The 21,896-nt window shown below is 45.3% G+C and overlaps 1 protein-coding gene across 1 annotated transcript in view; it reads right to left on the bottom strand.

The window, feature by feature from the left end:
- Positions 1-21,896, bottom strand: part of SUPT6H (SPT6 homolog, histone chaperone and transcription elongation factor) — a 2,620,423-nt gene that overhangs the window by 1,640,943 nt on the left and 957,584 nt on the right. The window contains exon 14 of the mRNA XM_044054882.1: positions 2,439-2,589. Coding sequence (XP_043910817.1) covers positions 2,439-2,589 — 151 coding nt within the window. The remainder of the gene's footprint in view (positions 1-2,438; positions 2,590-21,896) is intronic.

Here is a 21,896-nt window from a genome sequence, read left to right as displayed (position 1 = left end):
TAGGAGGAGTGCTTTCAGAAGCAAACACCCTTTCCATCATCCAGAAAGCAGGCCTGCCCAAAGAGGAATGGGAGCCGAGAACAGAGCAGGACAATCTCGGAACCGGGGTCACACCCTGCTCTGTTAGACCTGCTCCCGAGGATGGAGCCTCAAGCAAGATTGGGACAAGCGTTGCCCCTGGATACGAGGACGGAACCAATAAAAAACTTGGAACCATGCTCAGAGTCGAGGGTTCCACCCCACCCCAACCATGAGAATGAGGAAGAGATGGTTCTGATGGAACAGAAACCCAAAAGGGTGGCCTCGAAGCCTCAGTGAGGGTCAATGTAGGCACCAAGGAATGGGTTCCCACCAAGAACGTCGGAGCTATGAGTCTTGGAACCGACGGACCCGAGGGAGGAGTGTAAGTGGGAGTCCTAGAAGCAGTAGACCCAAACCCTGAAGCAGGATGAGTAAGGAATGTTTGTTATCCCTCTGGCTGTCGACAGCTAATCCAGCAGGCACACCACAATGAATTCAGAAAGACTCCTGGTGGACCTTGTAGACACTCCCGAAGGGGAGTCAGGCCGGTCCAGAAAAAGGACTATAAGTCTGGCCTAAGAACGGATCCAGTGAAGAAGAGTACTGGGTCCGTGGAGTTTGAGTTGTCGGCACTGAAGACTCTAACTTGGAAACAGGCAATAGAGCATCAACGGTGTCGAAAAGGGACTCTGTGCCAAGGAGGCACTCTGAGTCGAGGTTATTACAGTCTTAAAAGGAATTGTCAGAACCGCATTCGGTGCGGTAAAAGGTGAAGTCAGTGCCGAAACTATCGAAGACAGTAAGGTCAGAGCCATAGTCGTCACTGTAATTATGACTGGTGCCATAGAGGTCGGTGCCGAAGGTGGGGCCGACATCAAAGTTACCGAAATATCTATGATCCCAGACTTAGAAGCAACTGGAGCTGAGCTCAGAACAGAAGCAACAGTTAGGAGTCGGAGCCGAGGAAGCAATCTTGTGTTTGGTAGAAGATCTGTGGGCCTTTTGTTTGTGGGACTTGCCCTTACCACAAGCCAAGTGAAGAGGGATCGGAATGTGGACATTTTTTTGTCTTTCACTGGAGGGTTGAAACTTCCGACACAAAAAGGGCCTCTGAGAAAGGTAAGGTTAAACAGGCCTTTCAAAATTAGTTTATTTTTTCTCTCATTCAGCATCTGCTGACTAAAGCTCAGGCAAATCTTGCAAGGAGGTTTCACAGAGAGGTGAGAAACCCCCAGACAATACACACAATCATCGTGCAAGTTACTGTTAGGGAGTTTGCCATTGCAGGAAGTGCAATGTCTAAACCCCAAAGTCCCTTTTTTCTCAGACATATCCATACACACAAAAAACAAATTACTGATAGAAAGTGAGAAAAAGAAGCAGAAAGGGAAGTTACCAACAATGGTATCAAACGATACCACAAGGGTAGGAGAGAGCTGGGTAGAGCTAGCTAGATAAAGATTGTAGAAAAACGAGTAGATTAGGAAAAAAAATTCAAAAATACACACATATTTGTAAAATATGACACTTAGCTGGACAGCTCAGTAAAACACTGCTATATGGCTGCGTAGCAAACGAGATCTGAGGTAACAGAGAAGAGCATTGTGGGTAGCAGCTTAGCTCGAGAGTTTTTGGTGTACGCGAGCTTGGTATTAGGCCGACTCAGTTCTGAGGGCTCGGAACTGAACCCATCAGTGATGAATGGGAAGAAGATTAACAGCATCAGATTGCCATTTAAAGAAACAATCACAATAGCCTTACACCATCAGGAAAAATAAAAGGAATGCAGCAGTACAGTCAAAGTGCTGGGTTGTACATTGTGAGGCATAGACACCAGGAATAAAGAGGTTACATTCCTGCTGTACTGACTGGGGGTGACAGGGGGAAATGATGCAAAACAAATTGAAAGCATCCAAAGTAAGTTTGCAGATGTCATCTGGTTATCATCTGCAGACTGATATCAGAGGGCTTACACTCAGTGGGACTTAACAGTATGATGTGCAAGTACAAGATATGAAAGAACATAAGTGAGACAAAACAGAGGGAGGAGAAGGTCATCCAATTCAGTGGTAAGATATTAATTTAACTTGGAAATGGGAAATAACTTTTTCGCAGACACGGAAACGTGGACCACTAACATGGACTACCTCACAGTATGTAAATGGATATAAATCTACAAGGGCCTTCAAAGATAAATAGGACAACTGGAAGGAGTTGGATAAACTTGGGTAGAAGGAAGCAGCAGCTACATATCTAATACAAAGCAAAAGGAAAACCACACCTACTTCTGTCTTACACCACATATGAACTTAATTAAAAATGAATTACAAATAAAAGGTACATGCAATGAATTAGCCACTATAATGGCACAATCTTTCATTAAGGATTCAGACAGTAATAGGAGTCTTACATCATACCTTCTTTCCTTTTTTTGTTGGTACGATATTAATCTTAGCTCTCTCTTGAAAAGTTTGCCGCAGAACTTGTCGAACTAGTGGCTCCCGTGCAATTTGCAAGGCTACCATGTATCGAGCACCCTCTAAAACCATCTCTGGTGTAGAAAACTGACTAAAAAATAAAAAATGTAGATGTATTGATTAGAAAACATTTAATCTATCAGCATACAAGTTTATTAGCACAAAGACAGACGTTTACCCAAACATAAAAGAAAACATGGATACAAGTAAGACCTGTATAATTATACAGGAAACCAGAGCAATGGAAGTTCAAAATTTGCTATTACCACGTTATATCTGTTGATTATACACACACAGGCTAAAGTTCTGTACGAGTCCAATGTTTCTGGTTGAATAAAACAGTAAAACCAACAAGGCCCATCAATCAAGAAAACTATTAGACATTCCTTATGCTACTCTGTGTAGAATTGTAGGGACAGGTGATTAAGGCCAGTTTCTTAGAAGTCCATTCAGTAAGGACTATTCACACCACATTTCAGAAACTTTCAATTTTACTTGGGAGTATGAAAAGGTGACCCCCCCCCTCCCCAAAGAGGGTGATCTGCAGAGATTCAATATGCAGCAACTCAACAACAAACTCTATGGTTGCCATACTTCAGAGAATGCGATTATCCTGGTGGCTGAATTGCACACCTGCAGATGCAAAGGTCTGGTTATTTCTTCCCCTGCAAGCATGCATATTCCCAAACACATCCAATGAAAACTACTACGGGGATGCAGTCTGACAGAAGCAAATGCACACTCAAGCTGTAGGCTACCTTCTGTACACCCTTCTCTCCAGTAAATCACTTCAGTGTAGTGGGCTGCCAGTCTTTATAACTGAAATGAGCTGTACCTGTCTGCTTGCTTATTTATCACATTATCATGGTACAGTCCACCACCATCATGAGGGTCCCCCCCCTGTCATCTCACTCCAAGAATGAATTTTGAAAAGTACCCTTGAACACATGAAAGTTGGAAGAGCACCAGCAATGTTGGGCACATCTTTACCCAACAACATTAATTACAAGTTATGTACTTACCATAACTTGGCATCTCTGCTGTCCATTTTCATTCTTCCTCACGAATGGGTCTAGGTTCCGATCCTGGGATCTGACTCAGCTGCATATACAAGACTTCAGATCCAAATCTTGAGCTCCTCCTTCCACCCATAATGCTCTATTCCATCCCAAACTCCACAGATCCAGTTTGCTGCCTTACTGCTCACTGTGTTATAGAGACAGAATAGACACAAGAAAAAGACTGAGGCTCAAACCAGGAACATGAGGGTTCCAAAATCATCCAAAGATCATTCTAGGAGTGACAGGGCTGGGGGATGGTTTGGAGGGAAGGTGAGGAAGAATGAAAATGGACAACACAAATGCCAAGTTATGGTAAGTACAGAACTTGTAAATCTGATGTTGTCCTTTTCATTCTTCCTCACAAATAGGTTAGAGTCCCCAGCTACATAACTATCGGGGGGGGGGGGGGGGTCTTCAAGGAAGGACATGCCGGAGCACTGTCGAACCAAAGGGAGCTCTGCTCCTGAAGACGTTTAATTTGTAATGTGTAACAAACGTACGAGTCTTTGACCAAGTGGTTGCAGTGCAGATATCATCAATGGAGGTTCTTAAGGAAAAGGCAGATGAAGTAGCCATTGATCTGGTGGAATGTGGTCTACCAGGATGAGGCAACTCCAAACTTTTCTGAGAATAAATCAGTGCAATACAAACAGTAATCCATTTGGCCAGAGTAATTTTCGAAACTGCCTGACCCAAGCGGTTACAGGAAAAGTATACAAACAGCTGATCAGACTTCCTGTACTGTTTTGTTCTGTGAAGATAAAGTAAAAGTCTGTGAACATCAAGAAGGTGCAGCATATATCTGCCCTTATTAGCAACGTTTGGAAAAAAAAAAAGAAGTTATGTCTTACCATAATGTTCCAGCTGTGTTGTAGATCTTTGTTTATTCATTACAGCTAGGACCTCGGAACCGATATGGCCGTTTCTCAGCTTGCACAAGCCAAAAACTCTCAGCTAAGACCTACCCATAATGCCCCTCTCCTAGTTACTCCAGATCGAGTTTGCCCACCCTAGATAAAAGATGTAGTAATAGAAAAGATAGGAAGCTCTGCCTGAGCAAATATCCTAACCAGGAGTTCCTAAAGTGCACCAAGAGTCCAGGTAGGGAGAAGGAGGGCGGGAGGTAATGAATGAACAAAGATCTACAACACAGATGGAACATTATGGTAAGATATAACTATCTGATGTTGTAAATCTTTGTTCTCTCATTACAGCTAGGACCAAGTCCCCAGCTACGCGAGTCCTGGGTGGCCCTAAGGAAGGATATTCCTAAGCACCATAGAACCAAAAGATGCGCTTCCCCTGGAGGTCAAATCCAATTTGTAATGAGATATAAAGGTATGAGGGTCTTGTCCAAGTGGCTGTTGTGCATGTATCATCCATAGAGGCTCTGGAATAAAAAATTACAAAAGTAGCCATAGATCTGGTAGAATGAGCCTTTATTCTGGAAGTATAGCTTATTCTGCTGGTAGATAAAGGTAATGAGGTTTCTAAGCCAAGAGGATAAAGTCACTTTGGAAACAGGTTTACCTAATCTGGGTCCTGCAAAGGCTAGAAACAATTGATCTGATTTCCTGAAAGATTTAGCCCTGTCCAAATAACAACGAAGCTGCTGAAGCACATCAAGAGTGTGCAAAAGGTACTCCTGTCTATTAGAATGCCGAGGGAAGAAAACCGGCAGGTCAATAGATTGGTTAGTGGGAAATCCAGAAATGACCTTGGGCAAGAAAGAAGGGTCAGTACGAAGGGACACCCTATTCGTGTGGAAGATCAAGTAAAGACTCTTGACACCCAAGGCCTGCAGCTCAGACACTCTTCTCGCTGAGGTTAAGTGCTACTAGAAGTATGGTTTTCCATGACAAAAATGTCAAATCACATGAATCAAAGGGTTCGAAGGGAGAAATTGTGAAAGACTGAAGCACCACAGTCAAGTCCCAGGGTTCTAAGGGAGGCTTGACCGGAGGTTTAACATGTAATACTCCCTTCACAAAGGTCTTGCATAGGCGGTGTGAAATAGCTGAATTATCAAGACCAATATGAAAATTGGCGATAGCTGCTAAATGTACAGTGACTGCTGAAGCTGAGGCTCCTGTATGTAAAAGGGTAGTCCGGTATTGAATAGGCATAGAGAAAGGGTCTAAGTTCTCGTCTTTGGCCCAAATAGAGAAACTAGTCCATTTACTAGATTAAACTTTTCTAGTGGAAGGTTTGGGTGAAGCCAGAAGTAAATTTCATGAACAAGAGATGGGATGTCAGGCAGCCTGGCAATCATTGGAAGTGGAGGAACCAAGCTGTGAGCTTGAGACTGTGCAGGTTCAGATGAATCAGTCCCTGAGGATGAGAAAAACAGGTTCTAGGAATGATCCACGGTCCAACGGGCTGTGAATCGGATGAGGCCATAGAAATGGGAACCAGTTGCAGTAAGGGGCAATGAGGATCACTTTTCTTCTCAACCTCTGAGCTTTCTGGAGAAATTTTGGGATGGGGGGAAATGGGGGAAAGGCATACAGAAAATAAAGGGGCCAATCATGCGTTACAGCATCCCTCGGTGGTTCACCCTGAGGGGGGATCAGGGCAAAAGAGCTTCTGCATTTGTAGTTTAGAGGGGAAGCAAAAAGGTTGCAGCAAGACTTGCCCCAGCGCTGGAAGATCCGATCTGCTGGTACAGGGTTGAGGGACCACTCGTGAGACATCAGTATGCTCCTGCTAGGATTGCCTGCAATAAGGTTGGAACACCCAGGAATGTGCATTGCTATAAAAAAGCGGTTGGAAACTATCGCCCAGTGCCAAATCCTCATGGCTTCCCGACACAGGGGGTAAGACCTGGTTCTGCCTTGCTTGTTGAAATACCAGACAACTGACGTGTTGTCTGACTGAACTGCAATGGCCACCTAGGGAAGGGATGCATGGAACACTTGCAACACTAAGAGAACTGCCCTCAGTTCCAGGACATTCAAGTGCAAGTTGGCCTCCATGGAGGACCAGGTGCCTTGGACAGTCTTTCCCTGGAAATGCCCCACCCTAACAGTTAAGCATCCATGGTCACCGTGGCCTGGGTAAGACAAAAAGGTTGACACCAAAGATTCATTTGTGGCTTCATCCACCATAGCATTTCTTCCTTGCAACAGTTTGCAAGGTGTATCATGTGGTTGAGTGGGTGAGTTGGCAACAACCAATGTGCGGAAAGGAGCCACTGCAGGAGTTTCATGTGCAGTCTCGCCAGTGGTACTAACATAATGGCAGCTGCCACAGAGCCCAAGAAATGCAGTATAAGATGTGCTGGTACAGCTGGTACATAGGTCTGAAGAAGAAGTTCTTGGATTTGGTGTCTTATTTCAAAAGCCTGTGAGGGGGGGGAAGAGAAGCTTGACAGGATGTTGTGTCGAAGAACGTGCCAATAAATTCCAGTGTCTTCGGTGGGGACATTTGAGATTTGTCTTTGTTGATTGTAATCCCCAACTGGAGAGCGAGAGCTTGAGCATAACAGAGGCTGCGGACTAGAAGATTCCTAGTCGGAGTGGTAAGGAGCCAATCATCTAAAAAGGGAAACACGTGGAATCCTTGTAGTCAAAGATGAGCTACCACAACTGCCATACATTTGAACACTCGGGGGGGGGGGGGCTGTTGAGAGACTGAATGGCAGTGCCCTAAACTGGTAGTGATTGGCTTCCAGCCAGAAGCAGAGAAACCTCCGGGAGCAGTGATCCAACTTTATGTGGTAGTACGTGTCCTAGACGTCTATACAGAAAGTACAGTTTTGTACCTACCATAAATGTAGATGTCCGAGAGGTATGCATCTGCAGTCCTAACAAATGGGTTGTCCTGGCCTCAGGCAGCCCTTCGGTCGGCCGGATTCCAAAGTCTGGGTCTGGCCACGGCTGATGTCGCACTTCACCCGACGTCATAGCTGCAGTTCAGCGGGTATAAAGGCATCAGCCGACGCCATTTTCCTCAGTGTTTCTTGCCCCAGATGCCAGGTGCCCTCTAGGAAGGCTAAATTTGGATAAATGCAAATGTTTCCAAACAATAGAGAGCAAATAGAAATGAACATGTATATACATATATACAAACAAATACACCATAATAGATTCCCCCAGCTAGCTACAAGATGGGCAAATACCCTAGGAGTACCTCAGAGGGGAAAGGAGGGTGGGTAATCCTGACTGCAGATGCATACCTCTCGGACATCTACATTTATGGTAGGTACAAAACTGTACTATGTCCTTCAAGGATGCATCTGCAGTCCTAACAAATGGGTAGAATACCATAGCCAAACTGGGGGAGGAGGCACTAAGGAGGCACTAAGAGTTTATGGTGTAGTTAAGATCCCTTGCAAAACAGCAGTGGCAAAACCTGCTCGGGATCTGGAGTATAAAGGTAGATTATAATGCCTGGCAAATGTATGCACGGAGCTCCAAGTAGCAGCCTCTAAAATGTCTTTGGTAGCCACTCCTCGTAAGAAAGCTGTAGTAGTGGCTGTAGCCCTTGTGGAATGAGGTCTGATGTTTTCTGGAGTTGCCTTTCCATGAAAAGAGTAACAAAATCTAATGCAATTTCCTATCCATTTTGAGATTGTTTGTTTTGAAATTGCTTTTCCTTCCATTCCTGTTGCATATGCTACCAGAAGCTGGTCAGTTTTTCTATTGTTCTTGGTTCTGTCCAGGTAGTAGCGCAATTGTCTGTGTACATCCAAGGTATGCAGCAATCTTTCCCCTGTTCTGTGGGTTGGGGAAGAATGTTGGTAGGTGTATTGCTTGGTTTAATGATACCCTGGAGACCACCTTTGGCATAAAGGTAGGATTAGTTCTCATGGACACTCTATCCTGATGGAAGATAAGGAAGGGCTGTACTGCCATTAATGCCTGTAATTCAGAAACCCTTCTAGCTGAAGTGATTGCAAGCAGGAATGCAGTCTTCCAAGATAAGTACTGTAATTCTGCTGTTGCTGCTGGTTCAAAAGGGGGGAGTGTCAACTTTTCTAACACAAAGTTCAAGTCCCATGTAGGCAATGGTGGTTTCCTTGGTGGCTTTACATTTTAATTCCTCTGAGAAACTGCCTGAGTAGAGGTTGAGAAAAGACTGGAGGATCCATGTTGTATTCTGCTGAAATTGCTGATGCATGAATCTTAATGGAGGAGTAAGACAGACCATTGTGGAAAAGCTCTGCTAAGTATTCCAGGATGTTAGCTATGTTTGCCAATGATGCATCTACTCCTTTTGTTGCACTCCAAATGAGATATCTTTTCCATTTTGCTGAATAAGTTTTCCTTGTTGGGGGTCTGCGAGCCTCCAAGATAATGTCTTTAACCCTTTGAGATAAATCTGGGTTATTTTTCCTTATGTAATGTTCCAAGCAGCTAGCTGCAGTGTTTTCAAGTTTGGATGCAGGATTTTGAAGTTGTTCTGTGTTAGCAGTAGGGGTAGAGGCCATGCGTGTTCCCAGGACATACTCCTCAGTAGCGGGTACCAATGTTGCCTCGGCCAATCTGGAGCTATCAAGATGATCCTCAGGTGATCTTCTTTGATCTTCAGTAGCACTTTGTGCATCAAAGGAAGAGGTGGGAATGCATATGCTGTCAGGTTTTCCCAACTGAAGGATAGGGAGTCCACCTTCCAAGCAAGTGGGTGGTATGTCCTTGTGCAGAATTTTTTCAATTGGTGGTTGTGTGGGGATGCGAACAGGTCTATTTCTGGCAGTCCCCATTTCCTTGTGATGGTTTTGAAGATGTCTGGATGCAGCATCCATTCGTGGCATCCGTGGTGGTTCTGCTTAAGATGTCTGCTAGTATATTTTCTTTTCCTGGCACGAATATGGCTTGGAGCTGAATGTTGAGGCTCAGGGCCACATTCCAGAGGTCCATTGCCATCCGGCATAGAGGATATGAATGTGTGCCTCCCTGTTTGTTGATATACCACATAACTGTGGTGTTGTCCGTCCTTATCAGCAAATGACCCTGTTGTAGAAATGGTCTGAATGTCTGAATTGCCTGTTTTACTGCCAGCATCTCTTTTTGATTTATGTGTAGGTTCATCTGGTCTTGAGTCCATAAGCCTTGTATGCACTTGTCCACCATGTGTGCCCCCCAACCGAGGTCTGAGGCATCCGTGGTGATAGTCTGGCTTGGGTGAGGCCTGTGGAAGGGCAGTCCTTTGTTCAAGTGACAGGCCTGGGCCCACCACTGGAATTCTTGCTTCAGACATGGAATTATTGGAATTTTGGTTTCTAGGCTGTGCTTGTGCTGAGACCATAAATTCCTCAGGTACCATTGCAACTTCCTCATATGTAGTCTGGCATGTGGAATTAATATTATGCAGGATGCCATGTAACCCAGGGCTTGCAGGATTTTCCTTGCTGTAAGCTGGTTCTGCGTTGTTAATGCCATGAAATAGAGTGGTAGCTGCTTCTGTTTTTCTGCTGTGAGGAATGCCATCTGGTTTGATGTGTCCAGTTCTGCACCCAGGAAGGTTATCCTTTGGGATGGTATCAGCCTTGACATTTTCGTGTTGACTGTGTATCCCAGGGCTTGCAGCAGGTGAATAACCTTTTTCAAATCTTTTGTTAATTTGTCTTTGCTGTCCGCTTGTAACAGGCAGTCGTCCAGGTATGGATAAATTTGAATTCCCTGAAGCCTGCAATGAGCAATTACTGATGCCAGGCATTTCGTGAATACTCTGGGCGCAGTAGATAAGCCAAAAGGCAATGCTGAGAATTGATAATGCTCTGATCCTGCAAGAAATCTGAGGTATCTTCTGCAATTTGGTCGTATGGGGACGTGCAGGTATGCCTCCTTGAGATCCAGAGTCACCAGCCAAGACTCCTTGCCCAGCATGGGAAGAAGTTGCTGTAGGGTCAGCATTTTGAATTTTGGAACAATGAGATATGTGTTTAGAGCGGACAGGTCGAGGATAGGTCTCCATTGTTTTTCCTTTCTTGGTACTAGGAAAAGCCTTGAATAAAATCCTTGTCCTTGTTCCATAGCCGGTACCTTTTCTATAGCTCTCATCCTTAGTAAGTGGTCTATTTGCTGTAGAGTGTTTGTCCTTTGGTTTGGAGGTAGGTTTGGCATTCCTCTCTTCCTTGGAAGAGTATGGAAGTGAAACCTGTAGCCTTTGTCTATTGTCTGTAAAATCCATTTGTCTCCTGTAATGTAATGCCAATTTACTGAAAATAAGGCTAATTTTCCGCCTAAGGGTGCTGCCAGTTGTTCCCTGGTAGGTGGTTTCAGAGCCAAGTCACTGTGATTGTCCTGTAGAAGTGGTAGTGGCTGGATCTGTGGCAGTAGTTCTCTGGCTGTTAGGCTGCCACTGACGTCCCCTGTAGGCACCTCTGGATTGACCTCTGCCTCTAGGGCGACTATTTCTGCTTCTCTGTGCTCTGGTGGTGTCTGGAAAGGACCAATTCTTGGAAGGCCAGTTCCTACTAAACCTCGGAGGCTGGACCTGTAAGAAATCCTTGACTGTCTGGACAGACTTAGCTTTTTCTTCCACCTTCTTCAACACTTGCTGTGCAGGGGAACCAAACAAACTGTGCTTTTCCATGGGAGCATCTAGAAGCTTTGACTTTACATGGTCTGGTAAGGATTGTTCTTTTAACCATGCATGCCTTCTGATCACTGTACCAGTCATAGCTGATCTAAAGGAAGCCTCCAGTGCATCATAGCCGCATTTTAAGGAATGATTACTGACCTGCTGAGTGTTATGCACCAAATCCTGAAGGGACTTACGGTCTAAAGGTTCAGGCGAGGACAGTTTTTAGTGAGCGGATCTAACAGAAATTCCTGATACTGAATGATGTGGAATTGACAGTTTAAGGACCTAGCCGAAAGAGTAGCAGAAGTATAAACTTTTTACCCCATCTCTCCAATGCCCTAGATTCTCTTTCAGAGGGAGGGGTTTTGGCAGAGGCAGCTGCTACAGCTTTGGGGCCCTGTGAAATAGTTTCAGGATCTGCAATAGGAGCCTTATACAAATGATAATGTGTGTCCGAACCCTGTAGTATCTGTCGGGCTTAGCAGGGGCCGGAGGCAGTGAGTCAGGGGCAGTACAAGCATCATTAAATGCATCATCCACAACTGTAAGTACTGGAGGAATAGCTAAAGGCCTATGCTGTGGTAAATGCAAAAAGGTCCTAAGCCTTTTCCTAGAGTCTGAAAAATCCTGGCCCTGCCATTGAAATTGTTCCCTCATAGCATGCAAGGTTTCCCCAAAAGAAAATTCCTCAGGAGGAGAGGCAGAAGGTACGGAATCCTCTGCATCAGAGTCCTCATATGGAGAATAAGGGCCCTCTGGAGGATTTGTATTTTCTGAATCATCAGAGAAATAATCTGAAGAAACTGGCTCAGGGGGATCTGCTCTAAGCCTCTTCTCTGGAGGTGGGTGAGAGGCCCTGTCAGGGTGAGACTGGGTTCCCCTGATCAAAGAAATGAGATCCTCTGCTAGACTAAGCATTTGAGTACTAGAGCTAGGCCTGTGAGAGGGGGCTTTAGCAGGCACGGCCTTTGAAGATTTAGCTGCTTTAGCCCTGGCAAAAGCCTTAATTGACATGGATGCAGGGGGCCTAGCAGATCCACGTGCAGGAGTAGATACATCTAAGGGGATAGTATCTGATAAATCCTGAGAAACTGTAAGAGCAGGTGGATTTTCAGTAGCAGATTCAGCCATGCTGAAAGAGGCCTCGGTAGAAGGAGGCATGCTTTCGGCCGAAGGAAGAACCGCGGACTCGGCTTCGCCCGAAACCGAGACACTCGCGGTTGGCTTAGCCGCGGTTTCGGCCGAAACCGCTGACCGCGAGTGTCGGTCCTTTTCCTTACGCTTTTTAGCTAAATGTGAAGTCGGAGTCTCCGACGGCATGATATAAGCAAAAGCGGAGCCGAAAAACTCCTCTGCAAACTCCGACCGACGTCTAAGTGTTCGTCGGTTGAAGGAAGCACAGGCTAGACAAGCTGCTACGTCGTGGTCTGGGCCTAAACAAGGTAGGCAGTAAGAGTGGAAATCTTTATGAGGTATTTGTTTCCCACAAGTTAAACAGTTATTCACTTTCTCTGACATCGGCTGAGACAAGAAAGAGCCCCCAATGGGGTACTTAGCTTTTTAGAAGTCTTCGGTAGTAGCAATCTCTGGTTCTGACCGACCGGCACTTGCGAACAGCTTCTGCTTCGGGCACCACGCGGCAAGAAAGACTGAGGAAAATGGCGTCGGCTGATGCCTTTATACCCGCTGAACTGCAGCTATGATGTCGGGTGAAGTGCGACATCAGCCGAGGCCAGACCCAGACTTTGGAATCCGGCCGACCGAAGGGCTGCCTGAGGCCAGGACAACCCATTTGTTAGGACTGCAGATGCATCCTTCAAGGACATCATCCTGTTATCCCTCCCTAGGAAAGGAAGAATGGACTATATTGTGACCATCCAGAATTTTTGAGGTTTGATAAATTTGTTCAATAGGCTGAGATCCAGGATTGGTCTCTAGTCCTCTATCATTTTCGGCACTAAAAAAGAACCTTGAGTAAAACCCGGACCCTGTCTGGTTAGGTGGGACTGGTTGGATGACTCTTTTCCTTAGCACCTTTTCTATCTCTAAGGCTGCTAATTAATACCGATCGGGTGGTACATCGGGGATTCATTTGACGGGTCTGGGAGTTAAGTCAAAAGGTATTTGGTAGCCTCTGGATATTATTCTCTGCACCCAAACATCGGTAGTAATAAGATGTCAGGCTGATAGATGCAGAGAAAAATAACCCCTTCCAGAGGGAAGCAATCGGGCCGCTGCTCAGAAGTGCTGGTAGGGTCTGCTGGAGAAAGAATCTCTAGCGCCCTGGTTACGCGGATCCCCTCTACCTCGAAAGGGACATCTTCCATATGAGTTGGCCCCTCTGACCCAGGGGGGATTTGTTCACCACGAGTGTCACGAAAAGGTCCTTGGGATTTCTTGAACCACATTTTTCCTCCCTTCTGGTTCCTGGAGTAGCACCTCTGGTGGTTGGAAAGGCGTATGCCCACAGCAGACAAGGTCTTTCCGTCTTTCTCACTACGTGTAAGTGTGGCTCGTACTTTGGGTCCAAAATGTGCAGATTCATCAACAGGTGCATTGACAAAGGAAGATTTAAAGGGGTCTGCGAAGTAACACAACCGCGTCCAAGCATTACGCCTCATGACCATGTTTGATGCGGCAGCTCACGCTGCCCCCTCGGTGGAGTGAGATATCAAATGCATTGAGGGGTTCGAGATGGATTCAAGGATAACTAGCTGTGAGGTGACAGCATCACGCACCTCATCAGAGAGTACCCCACAAAAAGGAAGACATTTTGGAAATTAGGTCTCTCTGGAGACTAGTAAAGTAAGCCAGATAGTTCAGCGACCGAATGGCAAATGTCACTTAAGCATAGGTCGGTTTCACTAGTCTGTCCATGATACGGGACTCTGTTTGGAGGATGGACGGTGGAAATATCTTCTGCCAGTTCCCTCTTGGTGGCCGCTGCCACAACCCGAGAATCATTTGAACACTCGGGGGGGGTGTCGAGAGACTGAATGGCAGTGACCTAAACTGGTAGTGATTGGCTCCCAGCCAGAAGCAGAGAAAAATTTTTATCTACACCTGAAGACCAGCCCCAACTGCTAGGACCAGTGGGGCTGGTCTTCAGGTGTAGATAAAAATTTTTGTCTGGCCTCAGAGGGACAGGTTCTATGTTGCCCGGGGCCTTACAGGCATGCTGCACAATGAGGTTAAGAAGGTCATCTGCCGGTGCGGTCACCCAGAAAGTACATGGCCAGGCATGGAAGGCCTGCAGGAACAACGATTCCTGAAAAGGGTTATAGGACTTCCAGTCTCCCTGCTGCTTGAGGATTTCGAGAAAGTCTCTGAATGAGATGTAGTTTGGGGGAGACCATGGGGACCCTTCCCCCTCCTCACAATCAGCGTCTTCAGTAATGGATTCCTCTGCCGAATCAAGGTGCTTCCTCTTGCACCATTTCTTCTGGGGTGGCTCCCCAGTGGGATCTTCTGAGGACGACTCCGGAGAAAAGGTTTCCTTCAAAGAGGATTCTGGTGACTCCCGTGCCCGGAGTCCCGAAATAGAGGGTTGGTAGAGTAGCATGCTAGGGGAGGGTTCTGATACTGATGTCATTGGTGCTGACTGCAAGTCCACTACCTGTACAGCAGGCCCAACTGAGGAGGGATGGGAGTCTGGAAACAGGAGGGAGAAAGTACAGTTGAGTACACTTACCATAAATGTAGATGTTCGAGTGTACTCACTGTTGCAGTCATTACATTTGGGTTTTCAGAAAAACAGAGCAATTACTAGTGGTATATGCTGCAGGATCACAAGGAAAGGCTATCTCAAAGCAGGCTATTTCAAAGTGGATAGGCCAATGCATTCGTTTCTGCTACTTATACCATGGCAAGCCAGTGCCTAAGAGCATTAGGCAACATTCCACCAGAGCTGCAGCCACTTCAGCAGCCTCTCTCAGGGAAGTACCAACCAAGGACATTTTAGAGGCAGCTACCTGGAGTTCAGTGCACACCTTTACAAAGCACTATCATCTGCCACTCTATTCTAATTCCAGGGCAGGCTTTGCCACTGCAGTTCTGCAGGATCTTATAGCTGCTCCAGCCTCCCAACCATAGCTTTGGGAATCTACCCAAATGTAACGACTGCAACAGTGAAACACGAAGAACATAGTACAGTTGTGTACACTTACATTAATGTAGATGTTCAAGTGTATTCACTGTTGTAGTCCAGGTTACCCACCCGCTATCCCCCCTTTTCTTCTGATGGAGCCTATCTTCTCTGATTTATACAACCTATGTGGTGTATTTGCTTGAGGAAGAAGGTAAAGTTTACATTGCTGCATGCTATTTTATATATAGATATACATTTTGACTACCCTTTTTCGGGGCACCTGACATCTGGGGCAAGAAAAACTAAAGAAAATGGCGTCGGCTGCATCTTTTATACCCCTGATGACCTGACATCAGGGAAGGGGAGATGACAGCCAACGCAGGACCCAAGACTTTGGAATTCAGGCCGACTGAGGGCAGCCTGCCAGCAGGATTACCCAAATGTAATGACTACAACAGTGAAACACAAAGAACATCCTTAGAACTGGGGTCACACCTTGCCATGAGGAGCCCACCTACAGGTGAGGAGCTCTAAGAGAATTGGAAGCTGTCAGAGCCATGGACATAGACGGCGCCAGTGAGAAAACAGGCGCCGGGCTAGGTATCAAGGTATGGACAAGTCCAAGCACTGCTTCGGGAGAGCATCAGTTCTACCAGAGGCGATGCAGCAAGGGTGGAAGGTGCCGACAGGGAAAAAGTACAGTTGTGTAAGCTTATCATAAATGTAGATGTTTGAGTGTATTCACTGTTGCAGTCATTACATTTGGGTAATCTGCTGGCAGGTTGCCCTCAGTCGGCCTGATTAACAAAGTCTTGGGTTCTGCGTCGGTTGCTGTCCCTTCTTCCATGACGTCAGGTCATCAGGGGTATAAAACATGCAGCCGACACCATTACATTAGTTTTTCTTGCCCCAGATGTCAGGTGCCCCCCACATGGGGAGCAAAATATATAAGTAAAAATACAAAAAATATACCTCCAAACCAAAGCAAATACATCAAAAAGGCTTTTAAGCATAGTAAAAGAAAGTAGAAGTATAGTAAGAGAAAAAACAGTGGGCTGGAGGGAGGGTAATCAGGACTGCAACAATGAATACACTCGAACATCTACATTTATGGTAAGTTTACACAACTGTACTATGTGCTTCGTGTTTCACTGTTGCAGTCAATACATTTGGGTAGATTCCCAAAGCTATGGTTAGGAGGATGGATTTATACAGCATTAGGACCAGCTATAAGTCCCTGCAGGACTGCAGTGGCAAAGCCAACTGTGGATTTTAGAGAAGAAAGGTAAATAGTAATGTTTGGTGAACGTATGAACTGAGCCCCAGGTAGCAGCTTCTAGAATGTCTCTGGTAGGAACACCTCTGAGAAAGGCTGTAGAAGTAGATGCAGCCCTGGTGGAATGAGATCGCATCCCCTGGGTGATGGTTTTACCATGGTGCATATAGCAGAAACGAATGTAATGGCTTATCCATTTGGAAATAGTTTGCTTTGAAATAGCCTTCCCCTCTGCCCCTGCAGCAAATGCCACCAGTAATTGTTCAGATTTTCTTAGAGATTTTGTCCTGTTTAAGTAAAATCTAAGTTGTCTGTGTACATCCAATGAATGCAGAATCCGCTCCACCTTGTTCTGAGGACTGGGAAAGAAAGCTGGCAAATGAATGATCTGATTAAGAGCCACACTGGATAACACCTTAGGCATGAAGGATGGATTGGTCCTGAGAGACACCCTGTCCGCATGAGAAATAATGAAGGCTCCACTACCATTAGAGCCTGTAATTCGGAAATCCTTCTAGCTGAAGTGACTGCTAAAAGGAAAGCTGTTTTCCAGGAGAGAAATTTTAAGTCTGCAGTAGCACCTGGCTAGAAATGAGGGAGAGTGAGTTTTTCCAAAACAAAATTTAGGACCCAGGCAGGGGTTGGAGCTCTCCTGGGTGGTCTTAAATTTTTTGCCCCTCTGAGATACTGCTTTAGCAGAGGATGAGAGAAGAGGGGAGGTTCTGTGTTGTAAGGAGCTGAAATGGCTGAGGCATGGATTTTTATGGAAGAAAAGGACAGACCCTTGTGAAGCATCTCAGTTAAGTATTGTAAAATCTGGGGAATATTGGGCACTGCTGTGCTTATCCCTTGTGATTGATTCCAGGCACAGAATCTTTTCCATTTGTCAGCATAAGATTTTCTAGTACTAGGCCTTCTTGCCTCCAAAATGACATCCATCACAAATTTGCTGAGGGATGCTAAGGGTGAATTTAGGTGATTAGCCATGCTGCAAGACTCAAAGTTTGGAGCCAAGTGTGCAGAATTGGGTTGTTCTGCTGAGACAGAAAGTAAGAGGTCTGAGGCAGGTGATATGGTGGAAGGTGTGACACATTGCGCAGGAGTGGGTACCAGTGTTGGCGAGGCCAGTCTGGAGCAATCAGAATCATTTTTGGTTTGTCCTGTTTGACCTTTAGTAGAACTTTGGAGAGCAGAGGCAGAGGGGCTAGCATTTCTTTCTGATTGATATGAAGGTGCATTTGATTTGGGCTCCATTTGCCCTGAATGCACTTCCCTGCCAGATGAGCCCCCTAAGCTTAGTCTGATGTGTCTGTAGTTAGGGTATGGGTGCCAGGGGGTGGAGTGAATGGCAGTCCCTTCTTTTGGTGGCAGGCCGCTGCCCACCATAGGAACTCTAGCTGCAGGCAAGTTATGACAGGAATCATTGTTTCCAGACTGTGAGAATGTTGACTCCATAAACTTTTCAAGTTCCACTGAAGTTTCCTCATATGCAGTCCTGCATATGGAGATAGAAGAATGCAGGAGGCCATGAACCCCAAAGCTTGCAGAATTTGTCTTGCAGATAGCAGGGTTTTTGTGGCCACCTGTTTGAAGGAAGTTATCAAATGAATTTGCTTTTCTGGCATAAGGTAAGCCATCTGGGCAGTTGTATTCAAGCTTGCACCCAGGAATGTAATTTTTTGAGAGGGTACCAGTTGTGATTTCTTTTCGTTTATGGTGTACCCTAGACAAGTTAGAACCTTTTTTACAAATGCCAGATGCTTTAGAAGAATGCCCTTGTTTTCTGCCTGAATTAGAAAATCGTCCAGGTATGGATATATTTGAATATTTTGTTGCCTGCAAAATGCAATTACTGGAGCCAGGCACTTTGTGAAGACCCTGGGCGCAGTAGATAAGCCAAAGGGCACTGCAGAGAACTGGTACTGCAAGTGAAGCAGAGGTATCTTCTGCAAGATTTCCTGACTGGGATATGCAGGTAAGCCTCTTAAGTCTAGAGTTACCAACCAGGCATCTTTGCCTAGCATAGGAAGTAACTGTTGAAGAGTCAGCATCTTGAATTTTGGAATGTTCAGAAATGTGTTTAGAGTGGATAAGTCCAGAATTGGACGCCATGATTTGTCTTTTCTGGGTACCAGGAAAAGTCTTGAACATGGTTGAATAGCCCCCATGTTCACGAGGGACAGCACTTGTGTCTGGGCCTCTGCCCACTGATTTGGGGGCAGGTCTGTCCATCTGTTTGGGATTAGCAATGTGTGGAAATGAAATCTGTATGCCTGGGATACTATATTTAAATCCAGTTTGTCCTGGGTTATAAGTTTCCAGTTTCTTGCATGAAGTGCCAGTTTTCCTCCCAAAGGGGTGGCTAAAAGGTAAGTGCTTGGTAAATGTAGGGGGAAGTCATTGAGACTGTTTACCATAGGAAGGTGCCTTCTTGCTTCCAGATTTGGAGGTGGAGGCACCCCATTGTTTTGTTCTAAAAGTCCCTTGTGACTGAAATCTGGAGCCTTTGGAAAGTCTGGGTTTGACTTGAGTGGCTCTCGAAGGAACTGGAAAGGACCAGTTCTTAGTAGGCCAGTGCCTACAGAATCTTGGCGGTTGCACTTGTAAGAAATCTTTCACAGTTTGCATAGATTTAGCTTTAACTTCCATCTTTTTTTAAAACTTCTTCAGCCTTATTACCAAAGAGACAGTCCTGCTGTAAAGGAGCACCCAACAATTTTGCTTTAACATGATCAGGCAGAGTTTGCTCTTTGAGCCAAGCATGCCTTCTTAGCACAGACCCATTTACAGCAAAACCACATTGCAAAGTATGTTTTCCAACTTGTTCAGCTGAATGCAATAAATCCTGTAAATCTTTATTTTCCACACAGTCAGAAATTAACATCATTTTCTGCTTAAGCAGTCCCATAATATGCTGTTGATATTTAAGCATATGAAATTGACAGTTTAAAGCCCTGATTGCCAAGATTGCAGAAGTGTAGACCTTCTTACACCATCTATCCAGCGCCCTGGAATCTCTATCAGAAGGGGTAGGATTTTTAGCAGTAAAGGCCTTAATGTCCTTGGGACCCCGGGAAATGGTTTCAGGATCTGCAATAGGATTTTTGAAAAGGAATTTCTGGGAGTCAGGAACCCTGTAGTATCTTGTCCGGCTTACAAGGAGCATCTGGAGCCATACTAGATTCTGATAAAACATCATCATCAATGTCTAAAACAAGAGGTATAGCCAAAGGCCTATGCTGAGGAAGAAGAAAAAAAATTATCTTTTTAGATTCAGAGAAATCCTGGCTTTTCCAGTGGAAATGCTCCCGTAAGGTATGTAAAGTTTCCCCAAAAAAAAAAAATCCTCAGGGGGAGAAGCAGAAGGAATGGAATCTTCTGCATCAGAGTCCTCATAAGTAGGTATAGACAAATCCTGTTCATTAGAAGAGTCAGAAGAAATAGAATCCTGTTCAGAAGATTCATAATCAAGGTCTTGCCTAGGCCTCTTATTAGGAGGGGGTTGGCTACCCCTGTTCAGAGTAATTAAATCTTCAGCCATTTTGATAGTTTGTTTTTTAGGCATAGGGGCCTGCACATGTTGCCCAGGCATCGGTTTTTTAGACATAGATTTAAATTTTAGCCTTAATTTTGAAGATGGCGTTGGTCTAATATACAAATCTGTAGGCCTGAAAACACCCTCCGAAGCCGGTGCCTGCACAGCGGCTCCGGACCCATCTAAGGTAGAGACATCCACGGGTTCCATAACTGAAGCATCTCGCGGCATACCGGACTCAGAATGGGTCTCAGTAGAGGCCTGCAAATCAGAAGTAGTGGGTATCAGGGGCTGCGAAAGCACCTCACTGAGTACCGGCAAACTGGCAAATGGCTTAGGAGAAGCATTGTCAATTTTGGACCTCAACGGCCTGTCTCTGCCTTTTTCTTTGCGTTTTTTAGGTATTCCAGTAGTCGGACTGCTAAGCGACATTTCTGGATAATTACACTGTGAGCCAAAATATTTAGAAGCATAAATATACCAACGTTTAACAGTGCGTTGATTAAATTTAGCACAAAACTGACAGCAAGGCATATTGTGGTCAGGGCCTAGGCAAGGAATACAGTACAAATGAAAATCCTTATGAGGTATTTGCTTCCCACAAGTAATGCAATTATTAACTTTTACTGACATCAGTAAGGAGCAAGAAAAAGTTTCCCCAACGGGGTACTTAGCTTTTAGTTGAAGACTTTGGTTCTGAAACTCGAAAATGAAAATTTCAGGAGTCAGCCGACCAGCACTTGCGAACTGCTTCTGCTTCGGGCACAGCGTGGCAAGAAAGACTGATGTAATGGCGTCGGCTGCATGTTTTATACCCCTGACGACCTGACGTCATGGAAGAAGCAACCGACACAGGACCCAACACTTTGTTAATCAGGCTGACTGAGGGCAACCTGCCAGCAGATTACCCAAATGTAATGACTGCAACAGTGAAACACGAAAAACATCAATGCTGTCAGAACAGAGACAGTATGCACCGGAGATATCTTGTCCTTGGCAGGTATTAATGTTCTGGAGCCGATGGAGCCAAAGAAACTGTCGGCACCATGGCTGAGGATGGTGAAAATCAGGTACAGTCATCGGAGCCGATGGAGCCAAGGATGGCACCGAAGTCAGTGGTGCCGATGTCGGAGCCAAAATACGGGTGAATATCATGGACAGCACAGAGAGAGAAGACACAAAGCCTAGTGTCGAAGAGGTCTGCGCTAAGGAAGCATGGAGCCGACTCAGTTCCGTAACTGACGGAGATGCAGGAACTGAGTGACTCCGTTTGTACTTATGTTTTTTGGTCTTTGGAGGGGGGATACCTCCGACCCAGACAGAACCTCCGAAAAGGGTGCCTTGAGTAATCCATTTACCTTATATTTTTTGGTCTTTGGAAGGGGTGCGACCTCCAACCCAGATAGAGCCTTAGAAAAAGGTGTCTTGAGAAATCCGTTTTTCCTTATGTTTTTTGGTCTTTGGAGGGGGTGAGACCTCCGACCCAGACAGAGCCACTGAAAAAGGTGTCTTGAGTAAACCTTTTAAGTTAAGTTTATTATTACGTTCTGCTAGTGTACAATTTCTAAAACTAGCACAAATGTCACAGTCAGCTCTAATAAGATCCACACCCAAACAGTAGACACAACGAACATGTGTATCTGAGTTAGGCATCTTACATCCACACTTGTCACACTATTTAAATCCCAGCTTAGCTTTGTTTGACATAGTAAGACAACAAGGCTATCCTATAGAAACAATAAGGCAGAAAATACCAGTGATGTTATTTAAAAAAAAAAAATACCACTAGTAGAAAGGAAAGGCTTGTCAAAGACTGGAGAGAGGGACAGTACCAATAAAGGTAAAAAATTAAATTACCAAGGAAAAGGGTAGGAAATGGGCTTAGGTTATAGGCGACAGTAATAAAAGG

This window comes from Protopterus annectens, chromosome 13.part0 (assembly GCF_019279795.1).
Source record: "Protopterus annectens isolate FY-2018-M chromosome 13.part0, PAN1.0, whole genome shotgun sequence".
NCBI lineage: Eukaryota > Metazoa > Chordata > Ceratodontiformes > Protopteridae > Protopterus > Protopterus annectens.
Note: the sequence above shows the minus strand (reverse complement) of the source record. Positions and strands in the feature narration are given on the sequence as shown.